At 38.5% G+C, this 12,553-nt stretch overlaps 1 protein-coding gene across 3 annotated transcripts in view; it reads left to right on the top strand.

Moving 5' to 3' along the window:
- The window catches only part of LOC105483284 (ATP binding cassette subfamily B member 11), a 120,949-nt gene that overhangs the window by 44,278 nt on the left and 64,118 nt on the right, over positions 1–12,553 (top strand). For all 3 annotated transcript variants that reach the window (XM_071072902.1, XM_071072901.1, XM_071072903.1), the window contains 2 exons: positions 3,182–3,356; positions 9,451–9,564. In XM_071072902.1, the coding sequence (XP_070929003.1) occupies positions 3,182–3,356; positions 9,451–9,564 (289 nt within the window). The remainder of the gene's footprint in view (positions 1–3,181; positions 3,357–9,450; positions 9,565–12,553) is intronic.

Below are 12,553 nucleotides of genomic sequence, written 5' to 3'. Positions count from 1 at the left end.
ACTAAGATAAGAACAAGACAAAAATACCCATTCTTGCCATTTCTTATGCAACCACAAAAGACATTGAATAGCAAAAGCAATTCTGAACAAGAAGAACAAAGCTGGCGGCATCATGTTACCTGATCTCAAAATCTACTAGAAAGTAGTAGATTATTATTAGATTATTTGATTATTTGATTACTATAGCAATCAAAACAGCATGGACTATCACAGAAACAGACACATAGACCAGTGAAAAAGAATAGAGAGCCCAGAAAGAAGTCCATGCATTTATAGTCAATTGATTTTCAATAAAGAGGCCAATAACACACCATGAGGAAAGGGCAGTCTCTTCAATAAACGATGCTAGGGAAACTGGATATCCACATGCAGAAGAATGAAATTTGATCCTTATCTCACACTATACGCAAACATCAACTCAAAATGGATTAAAGTCTTCAATGTAGGATGTAAAACTGAAAAACTACTAAAAGAAAGCATAGGGAAGAAGCTCTATGACATTGGTCTAGGCAATGATTTTTTGGCACAACCACAAAAGGGCAGGTAACAAAAGCAAAAATAGACAGATGGGATTACATCAAACTAAAAAGCTTCAGAAAGGAAACAATCAACAGAGTGAAGAGGCAATTTACAGAATGAGAGAAAATATTGGTAAACCATACATCTGATAAGGGATTAATATCCAATACATACAAGAAACACAAACAACTCAATGACAAGAAAACACCCTGATTAAAAATGGTCAAAAGACCTGAATAGCCATTTCTCAAAAAAAAACATACAAATAGAAATATACAAAAAGAAACATACAACAGGTATGTGAAAAGATGTCACACATCACTAATCATCAAGGAAACACAAGTCAAAACCACAATGGGATATCATCTTATATCTGTAAGAATGGCCATCATAAAAAGAAGAAAGATATCAAGTGTTGGCAAGTATATGGGGAAAATGAAACCCTGTTACACAGATCGCTTTTGGTGAGAAAGTAAATTAGTACAGCCAAAGAGTATGGAGATTCCTCAAAAAATGGAAAATAGAACTACCATATGATCCAGCATCCCCACTATTGGGTATATGTCCAAAGGAAATGAAATCAGTATGTCAAGAGATAGCTGTTCTCTTATGTTCACTGCAACATTATTCGTAATAGCCAAGATATGGAATCAGCCTAAGCACCCATCAACAGACAAGTGAATGAAGAAAATATGGTGTGTGTAAATTTACATGCCACGTTCAATAAAATACTATTCAGCCTTGAAAAAGAAGAAAATACTGTTATTTGCAGCAACATGATGAACCTGGAGGACATTACGTTAAGTGAAATAATCCAGACACAGAAAAATACCCCATGATATCACTGACAGAGTTGAACTCACAGAAGCAGAGAGCAGAACAGTACCACGGGCCTTGAGGGGAAGGGGGCAGGTGAGAGGTAAGCGTTCTCACCACATACACACACACACAATATAAGTATGTGCGGTAGTGCATTTGTTAATTATCTTGATTTAGCCATTCCACAATTTATACATACTTCAAACCATCATGTTGTATACCATAAATATATGTAACTTTTGTCAATTAAAAAATAATGACGAAATGCCAGCATGATTCAAAATGCTATTTCACACATTTTTATTGAACACCTTTTTAATTAAACACGTTTTATTCAGGTACCATGCTACATGTTCTTTATAAAGTCTGATAAGATTTCAATTTAGTCAAACAGACTGGGCACGGTGGCTCACACCTGTAATCCCAGCACTTTGGAAGGCCAAGGCAGGTGGGTTGCTTGAGGCCAGGAGTTTGAGACCAGCATGGGCAACATGGCGAAACCTCATCTCTACAAAAAAATACAAAAATTAACCAGACATGGTGGTGTGCACCTGTAGTCGCAGCAACTCTGGAGGCTGAGGTGGGAGGATCACCTGATTCTGGGGAGGTTGAGGTTGCAGTGAGCTGTGATCATGCTACTGCACTCCAGCCTGGATGACAGAGTGAGACCCTGTCTCAAAAAACAAATTAGTGTTGATAAATTATAGATCACTATTCTAGAGGTTAACTCTCAATGAAAAGAAAAACCCAAATGGCCAAAATAATACTGTTGTCTAAAATGTAATTTTGTTTGTTCTTTAATTTATCTGGTATTTATTGAGTACTTACTATGTGCCATGCTTTGATTTTTATAAAATAACTACCAACTGAATAGTAAATCTTACTTTATGTGTTGTAGATTTGGTAAGATGGTGTTATTCTCAGTTGCTACCAAATCCACCAAGTAAAAAAGATTAATAGGATTTACAACCTCTTATTATCCTCTTTTCCCCACTTCTTTTGGTTTGTGGAGTGAGGTTCTTTATTTCTTGTAAAAAATTTCAGTAGCATATTTCTTCCACCATGAAAGACATTATCTTTTATTGTCAATAAAAGAGGCAGTGTAGTGTTTTAAAAATGGTCAAAACATAGGATAGACCTTCAGTTTGTGTCCTGCAAAAGGTTAAAAGTTCTCCATGAATTCAATTCTTGAGATGTAGGAAGGTGGTTTCAGAATGCCTGAGCTATATATGAGACAATGCCCATTGTTAATGGCTAGATCATAGAATTACTGAAACCTATTCCTTGCATTGGACTTCCACATAGTTTCAGTTATCCATGTCTCATGGCTGTGAACCTGACCCGTATGTCACAACACAGCATCTCAGCCACAGGGAAGATGGGTGAGTTGTAGATGAGTTGGTGCAAACACTAGTTCCAAGCCTGGGGAGCTGGAAACAAAATAGTCTGGTCTGCTTATTTGGAACCCGTTGCATTATTTTCTGATAGGGACATGTCATGTGACTCAAGGAAACACTTCAGACACAAGTAATACTAGATCTCTCTTGTTCATACATTTATGTTGAAAATTCTTTTTCTCTTGGGGCCAAGCTTACCTCACTATGCAATCCAAGCAGCAATCAGGCAGCTTTGTTAAGTATCGTCCTTTCAACATGTTTCATTGTCAGGTTAAAACAAACTTGAAAAAACTACACAAAGGTTGTTGGAGATTTTTCTTCCTAAAGTTGCTGTGTTTGGGATGATTTTATGATCATTTTGTAAAACCACTGCATCATGGCCTGTCTTAAACATTATAACTTGAGCTGTTTCTGCTGAAATTGGCTCAAATGTTTTCTCTTCACAGGTATGAGAAAAATCTTGTGTTTGCCCAGCGTTGGGGAATTAGAAAAGGGATAGTGATGGGATTCTTTACAGGATTCGTGTGGTGTCTCATCTTTCTGTGTTATGCACTGGCCTTCTGGTATGGCTCCACACTTGTCCTGGATGAAGGAGAATATACACCAGGAACCCTCGTCCAGGTACCTTGACTTATTGACCAAGACATAACATTTCCTTCTGGTATCTCAGAAAAGTCCATGGATTAGATGTTTTGTTTATTATTTTGGTGTCCTCAGGAAAAAAGCATCAATGATTTTATGGAGTCTGTCTGCGGAAACTAGTAATACCTTAACAAAATTTTTTTTTTATTTCCATAAGTTTTTTGGGAAACAGGTGGTATTTGGTTACATGAGTAAGTCCTTTAGTGGTGATTGTGAGATTTTGGTTCTCCCATCGCCCAAGCAGTATACACTGAACCCAAGTTGTAGTCTTTTATCCTTCACTGCCTTCCTATCCTTTTCCCCTGAGTCCCCAGAGTTTATTGTATCATTCTTATGCCTTTGCATCCTCATAGCTTAGCTTCCACTTATGAGTGAGAACATACACTGTTTGGTTTTCCATTCCTGAGTTACTTCACTTAGAATAACAGTCTCCAATCCCATCCAGGTTGCTGTGAATGCCATTAATTCATTCCTTTTCTGGCTGAGTAGTATTCTATCATATATACACATCTCACAGTTTCTTTATCCACTTGTTGATTGATGGGCATTTGGGCTAGTTCCACAGTTTTGCAATTGTAAATTGTGCTGCTATAAACATGTGTGTGCAAGTATCTCTTTTATATAATGACTTCTATTCCTCTGGGTAGATACCCAGGAGTGGGATTGCTGGATCAAATGGTAGTTCTATATTCAGTTATTTAAGGAATTTCCATACTGTTTTCCATAGTTGTTGTACTAGTTTACATTCCCACCAGCAGTGTAGAGGTGTTCCTTTTCACCGCATCCATGCCAACATCTATTATGTTTTGATATTTTTAGCATAGCCATTCTTGCAAGAGACATTGTGGTTTTGATTTGCATTTCCCTGATCATTAGTAATGTTGAGCATTTTTTTCATATGTTTGTTAGCCAGTTGTATATCTTCTTCTGAGAATTGTCTATTCATGTCCTTAGCCCACTTTTTGAGTTTGCTGTAGATTCTGGATATTAGTCCTTTGTCAGATGTGTAGATTGTGAAGATTTTCTCGCATCATGTGGGTTGTGTGTTTACTCGCTGACTGTTCTTTATGCTGTGAAAAAGCTCTTTAGTTTAAGTCTCACCTATTTATCTTTGTTTTATTGCATTTGCTTTTGGGTTCTTAGTCATGAAATCTTTGCCTAAGCCAAAGTCTAGAAGGGTTTTTCCAATGTTATCTTCTAGAAATTTTATAGAGAAACAAGTAATACTTATACATTTTATAGTAAAGAGATGCTAAACATTTGAATTGATGAAACCCACAATTTAATAATTTCAGATTAACTGAAGACTTTATAGCTATGAAATGATTTTCTGAGTCCAAAAGCAAATATACCATGAAAATGGAAAGTCAGTGATCTCTCAGCTAAAAATTAACAGCTCATATAACTGAGCTTTATGACAGTCCAAGATACGTACTAATAAAGGTATTTGTGAAACATAATGAGTTACTAAAATGCCAGGTCAATAACATCCTTAACTGAACAGGTATTACAAATGTACTTTATTGCTCACTTGTGCTAAAGTAGCTAATGCCTTTAATTTTCATTGTCCTTCCAGTTATTCATTCAATAAGTAATTATTCAGCATCTACTATGTGCCAGACACTTAGAAAATGCAGGGGATTCAACAGTGAGCAACAGAAATGTGGGGTTTTCTTTTTTGCCTTGATGGAATTTACAGTTTAATGGAGAAGACAAGCAGTAAATAAGTAACCATGTAAATGAATACAGACAAATAGAGACGTGCTACAGAGGACAGAGAACCTTGACAGTGAATAGCAGGATAACCAGGTGTGACTGGGGTCAAGGAAGCCTTCTTATCCTGCTCCCTCTCCCAAGGCCTTTCCTCCTTAGCTTATGGTTCTCTCTTGTTGCAGTTGGACTCTGATCATTGTTTGAATTCTCAGCTAAATGTCACTTTCCCAGTCAGGCCTTTTACGCTCACCCATTTTTTATTCTCTTTTGTGATTTGCTGTACTTTTTTTTCAAAGCACTTGTGTGACATTGAATATTTGCATTTATTTACACTTGTGCCCATCCCTTTCTACCCTCAGACAGTAAGATCTATGAGGTCAGGGAAACAAAAAATGAAATATTTGTTTCATTTGGCCTGCAAGTAGTTGATGAGTAGTTTTATATCAAATTCTTAAGTAAAATTTTTTAGCTCCAGATTCTGGGTAGAGCAAACAATGAAAAATATCAAAACCTTGTAAACCAGAAATTTGCTAGTTGAAAGCTTAAAATTCATAATCTACTGCTTTAGGATAAATACATTGCCTGGGAAAATTGAGTAGGATTTTGATTTGCAAATGGAAGTGATTATCAGAGGTCAAACCATAATCATTCCAAGCCACGGACTTTATTTCATTAAACATGATAATACACGAAGAACAACCTTTTCAATTCAGTTTATCTTTGCAACATGAATGGCTGACATTTTTTGAACTTTGTTAAAGGAAATAAATATGATAATACAGGTTCATGTGTTTTGTAAACTTTAAAGAGATAGTATGGATGGGAAGTGTTACCAATTTTATAATTTAACCACTTCTTAACAACTTAGGTACATTTTTTGCAGATTGGAAAAGCCAATGAAGTATTGCAGGTCCAAATTGTAACTATAGTCCCTTGTCTTTATTAATCCAATTCCTCCTAAGAACTTTGACATTTACCAAACTAGAGATATCAGTAGTTGGCCTTAGTCCTAGCTGCTTATATATAGTTACTATGCAAGAAGACAAGCATTGAGAACGCTTATTTTTCCCTTTTTCCATGCCTACAAGGAGAGGATAGAGGTACACAATAATAATGGTTCAGAGGGAAAAGTGAATTGGTAAATTGAAAATCAAATAATACACAATTCCAACTGGAAGCACTTGAATAAAAAGCCCTTTGGTAACCGTCTGTAGTAGGAATCCAATTTTATGGCTCTCATCTTTAAATTTTCTGCCCATTGTACAGTGAGCTACTTTAACTTTTGTAAATAATTTATTCTTTCAACTGATATTTCTTGAGTCCTTGCTATGTGCAGGCATGGCATACTATGGGTCTCTAACATTTTAATCACTAATTATTAACCTGTTACTCCCAACATCTTTCTGTAAGCGTCTGCTTATATCTTAAGAGAAAATTTCCTTTGGGAAGATGAAATGCATTCTTTAACACTATACTCCTTGTTCTCTCTCTCTCTGTGTGTGTGTGTGTGTGTGTGTGTGTGTGTGTGTGTGTCTCTCTCTCTCTCTCTCTCTTTCAGTGAGGTCTTGGCCAAACTTCTGAGCAGCAAACTATGAAGGCTGAGTGTGCATGGGCTGAGTTGAGTGTTTTAATCCACAAAACTAATTAACGATTTGATTAATCTAGTACATTTTGTGATGCACAAAATCATCACTGGCTGCATGATAATTGGGCATAAATAGTAAGTAGTTCACATAAGTGACTATAATTAGTATCACTTGTACACAGAGAAAAAATACACTCTGTAGTCTGGTAGGGAAAGACAAAGAGGACCTGAATGGTGCAGAAGGTTGTTCTTTCATGACCCTCTTGAGTTTTAGAATTCATTAATAAAAATAATCACATAATGGAGAGTGACATTCATTCAGTATATATAAAGTGTCAAGCACTGAGTGATGTATTATGTAACAAAATTACTGCATGAAATGCTCTCAATCTCATTCTGTAATTGGTGTCATTATACTACCACTTAAAAATGAAATTGAGGCCATGAGGTCAAGAAATATGTGCCAAGTGACGTTAAGAGGGACTTGAACTCAGGTCTCCCTGACTTTGGCGCCTACCTATTAACCACTTTTTCCTGCCTCTGACTCTGTCTTCCCAGGGGCCACGGACCCGTTTTTCTCCAGCACACCCATAGCTTGATTGTTCCACAGCAGTCTCTCTTCCCATCTCTCTGTCTACACTACTTCTGCTGTTCACAGGGCTAAAGAATATGATGTTCAGAGTGACAGGTGATGGCTTATTGGGATGTTGCTAGCTACTGTGATGGTTTGGGAATGTGCTTTTGTCCCGTCTCACTCACTCCTCCCCCTCCAGAGAGCCATTCAAAGACTTGGACCCCAAACTTCAATTTAGGCCTCCAGTCAGCCAGGAGTCAGCAAACTATGGCTAACAGGCCAAATCCAGCTCACCGCCTGTTTTTATAAATAACATTTTACTGGGACAGAGCCACAGTCATTTATTTACATATGTCTGTGGCTGCTTTTATACTACATGGCAGAGTTGAGTAATTACTTCAGAGCCCATATGACCTGAAAAGCCTAAAACACTTATTTGGCCCTTTTGCAGAAAATGTTTGCTGGCCCTGGATCTAGGGCAAATGGAAGGTTTCTTTGCTGAGGTAGGAAAACCTCTGATGCGTGTGGTCTTAAACTAAATTAGACCATAAGAAGTGTTCTGTCTGTCCCTTTACCACCTCCTAAGTGTGGGACCTCAATACTTTCTTCACTGTCAGCATCATCATCACCAACATCGTTACTACCATTGAAGTGACTAGCACTGGATTAATCATCCTTACACACATTATCTCATTTGATCCTTGTAATAATCCTATGAAATATATGCTATCATTATCCCTGTGTTGCAGATGAAGAAATGGGGGCTTGAAAGATTACATTATCTGCCTATGGGAGGAATCACATGCCATAATTGAGGAAAAGGAGATGAAGAGATAATTTTTGTGCCTATGCATAGGCTAGGACTCTAGGGAGAAAGCGTGAGTGGGCTAACCCACCACCCACACAGGGCAACCCTGGCCCTGTTAATCATCCTAATGTGTGAATGAAGAGGTTACTGAAGAGGGAGAGACATGGCTGAGAGGCTCTGAGACTTTCCATGGTTCAGCCACTCCAGCCACAAGGAAGAAAGAGAAGCAGGAGAGACTCGGGCAATTTGCCCCAGTGTGATAGAACAAATGAGAGGGGTCTGGCCTATGGAAACCATCACAGACCAGGATCATTTGATTACCTGAAAAAGACTACATTCATGCAGGGCCACTCTTTGGCTTGGCAGCAGACTATAGCCAATGAAACATCCTCTATGCGAGTCACAAGAATAGGACCATTCTTTGGCTGACAGGGTAGAGAGGAGACTGGTATTCCTTCTGGAGGCCAACTTGAGGATTTGCCTCATTGCCTCTTCCTCACCTTTATAAACAGTGCTGATATAAATAAAACAGAGTGCTATTTGGTAGGAACATCTGGGCATGATCAGGTAGCCTTCCCCTAAGGTAATGAGATGACTGCATTGTTAAGTCAAAGAACAGCTGCCCCAAGTCTGCACAGGAACCTGATCACTCCTCCTGCATGTAGCCAGCAACAGGTGAGTCTGGGAGCTAGGTAGAATGGTAGTCAAAAGCCTGGATTCAAATTCTGCTCTACTACTTATGACGTGTTGTAACCTAATGCAAATTAGGAGCCTCCGTACCTGTCTGTTCACTCTTCTGTTGTAAGGATAAAATGAAATAATACAGATAGAACACTTAGAAACATACCTGTTATTATTGTTATTATTGCTGTTATTCACAGTAGTTGCAGTAGTTACCCCAGTGACTACTATAATAGCAGCATTAGTATAGCGGTAACAGCAGTAGCAGGTTGGTTTTGCATGTACCAGCCTCTAGAATAGTCAGGCTGATCTTAGTGTCTGTATTGTTTTTGGCAACCCTTTAACCAGAAAATCACTATAAGGTTGATTATATAATGAATTCAATGATCAAATCACTATTCAAGTCCACTTTGGGTCTACATGCTACCTTGCTTAGACTTCTTACTCATTTCAAAACAGTTCTACTTTGTAGAAGAGTAATATTCAGTAAAAAATAAAGTGGTCTTCTAAATCATAACAGTGGAAAAATTGGAGATGCTTTACAGAACAAAAACTATTTTGGGTATTTCCAAACAGCCAAAGAGCTAGCTTTCGAACCCACAGAAGAGATTTTCTGATAACTCTCTGAGTTAACATGGATGACCCAAATGATAGTAATTACTATTTATACATTAACAAAAACACATGAAAAATCTCTCTCTCTTCATTTCAGATTTTCCTCAGTGTCATAGTAGGAGCTTTAAATCTTGGCAATGCCTCGCCTTGTTTGGAAGCCTTTGCAGCTGGACGTGCAGCAGCCACCAGCATTTTTGAGACAATAGACAGGGTATGTAAAAGCCAAAAGTGAAGTCCATTAACAGTTGGGGGCTGGGGAGAGAGCACCCATTAAGAATTTACCTTAATGTTAAAAATAGAAGCTATCACAAGGCCCTTAATTCAGCAACACTTATTACATTAAATGCTATCATGTGCTGGTGCCAATTCTTTTTTTTTTTTTGAGATGGAATTTCGCTCTTGTTGCCCAGGCTGGAGTGCAGTGGCACAATCTCCGCTCACTGCAACCTCCGCCTCCTGGGTTCAAGCGATTCTCCTGCCTCAAGGGAGTGAATGCAACAAGAGAACAAGTAAGAACCCTGTTCTTTACTCATGCTGGGAGAGGACAGGCAGTAAAGAAGTATGCACATTCAAAGATAAGACAATAGCAGAGAGTGGTAAGTAAAGGAAGGAAATGAAATAGGGCAATGTGACAGCGATTGGGGTGGGAGAAGGAGTCTTTAAATTGGTTGGTGGTGACAGCCAATGCTATCTCTGAGGAGGCAGCATTTGAGCAGAGAACTGAAGAGTCAGCCATGCAAAGGGGGATTCGAGGGGGTGGGGTACGGGAAGTAAGAACAGGGAGGGCATTCATGGAAGAGAGGCCCCCAGGTTGGGAAAGGTTGCTGATTTAAAGAAGCTGAAACAAGCCCAGTGCAACTGAATAGAGTGAACAAGGGGCAGAGGCTGGAGGCATGGGAAGGGCCATACCATGCAGGACTTCAAGGCCATGTCCATAAAATTCGCTTATCTGGCAAAAAGGGATTTTATTGGTTAGTCTATAGAAGCACACTGGAGGCCAAGCTAGGGAGTCAAAATCCAAGAACGCGCCAGGCATGGTGGCTCTTGCCTGTAATCCCAATACTTTGGGAGGCCAAGGTTTGCGGGTCGCCTGAGCCCAGGAGTTCAAGACCAGCCTGGGAAACATGGTGAAAACCTGTCTCTACTAAGAACACAAAAATTAGCCAGCCACAGTGGCATGTGCCTGTAGTCCCAGCTATTTAAGAGGTTAAGGTGGGAGGATTACCTGAGCCCAGGGTGGCTGAGGCTACAGTGAGCCATGATTGCGCCACTGCACTCCAGCCTGGGCAACAGAGTGAGAACCTGTCTCAAAAAACAAACAAACAGAAAGCCAAGAACAGAAGGGGAAGTTGGTAATTTGTTGTTCTTTCTCTCTTAAAAAAAAAAAAAAAAAAAAAAAAAAAAGCCCTGAGCTGAGTCCAAAGCAAGCCCTGGAAATCCAGAGGTGATTTGTGGGTTCACTGAACCTGTTTGGTTCCCTGTCCCCTGTTTGATACTTTTTCGCCAAACAGTGAAGTTGTAACCTACTAAGGAACTGACTCATTGCTTTATCTGTTTTTATAATTTGGGGTTTCATATACAAAGAGGTTGTTGAAAACCACATAAAAATGTTCATGGTGGCTCACACCTGTAATCCCAGCACTTTGGGAGGCCAAGTCAGGAGGATGGCTTGAGTCCAGGAGTTTGAGACAAGCCTGGGCAACCCTGTCACTACAAAAAATTTTAAAAGTAGTTGGGTGTCATGGCACATGCCTATAGTCCCAACTAGTCAGGAGGTTGACATGGCAGGATGGCCTAAGCCCAGGAATTTGAAGATGCAGTGAGCTATGATCACACCACTGCATTCTGGCCTGGGTGACAGAATGAAACCCTGTCTCTGAAAAAGAAAAAAAGTTGATGTCAATGTATTCAAATTCTACCTCTTTCTTAAGGTTGTTATATGCTCAAATAAGATGATGACTCTAAAAGTGCCCTGAAACTAAAAAATTAAGGCATTTAAAAATTGTTATCTTTATTAGCAACCCAATAAGAAGGCAGATTACATTATACTCCTAAATAGAGCTAAAGTGACTGATATGGTTTGGCTTTATGTCCCCACCCGAATCTTCTCTGGAACTGTAATCCCCATGTGTCGAGGGACAGACCTGGTGGGAAGTCATTGGATCATAAGAGCATTTTCCCCCACGCTGTTCTTGTGATAGTGAGGGAGTTCTCATGAGATCTGACGGTTTAAAAGTGGCAGTTTCCCCTACGTGCTTTGTCTCCTGCCACCATGTAATACGTGCTTTGCTTCCCCTTGGCCTTCAACTGTGGTTGTAAGTTTCCTGAGGCCTCCCCAGCCATTTGGAACTGTGAATCAATTAAAACTCTTTTCTTTCTAAATTACCCAGTCTCAGGTATTCTTTATAGCGGTGTGAAAATGGACTAATACAGTGATGAATTTCCGTCACTAGTTATGGACAAGGGAAGAAGATGATGCTGGAGTGTTCTGGTAGCAGGAGGAGGCCCTCACTTTGCTCTGATTAACCAGAGTAGTTAAATTCTAGATTGGGCTTGTTGCTTAGCAACAGAGGTGAAATTCAGGACAAGAATTGAAAGTTGGTAGCATTTGAAGACATCATTTAGGAACACTCAGTTTTAATCATCATCTACCATGGATACTCAAAAGAATACCCTTGGACCCCAGATTGGTTGATTAGTTGCATGGTCCTAGAAACTTAATCTCTCTTCAATTTCTCTGCTTCTTCAACTGAAAAATGGGCATATCACCTGTCTAGTTTGGTCATGGTGACAATTATGTAAATAAAAGTATGAAAACATCTTGTACATTGCCTCCTGTATTATCTTAATAATATAGTAATATAAAATATATTATAATATTGTTAACATATACATTTATAATATTAATACAACATTAATACAATATAATATGTATTATTATATAATAGTACACATATAGTATCTCAGTAATAAGTCAATAAATAATAGCAATTAAATAAATTAATTAAATATGTATTATGTTAATATATAATATCTCAATAAGTAGTGATTATTCTCACTATTATTAATAAATGTTTAATGTATAAATATCTTTGGCATATCTCTGCAATGTTTTATCTGGTTGTTGCTCTAAGTAAATTCAAATTAAGATACATGCAAACTAAGAGGCACAATAAATATATACATCTTCATTGGAATTT

The sequence above is a fragment of the Macaca nemestrina genome, chromosome 11 (assembly GCF_043159975.1).
Source record: "Macaca nemestrina isolate mMacNem1 chromosome 11, mMacNem.hap1, whole genome shotgun sequence".
NCBI lineage: Eukaryota > Metazoa > Chordata > Mammalia > Primates > Cercopithecidae > Macaca > Macaca nemestrina.
The sequence above is the reverse complement of the archived record's forward strand: the minus strand, read 5'-3'. Positions and strand labels throughout refer to the sequence as shown.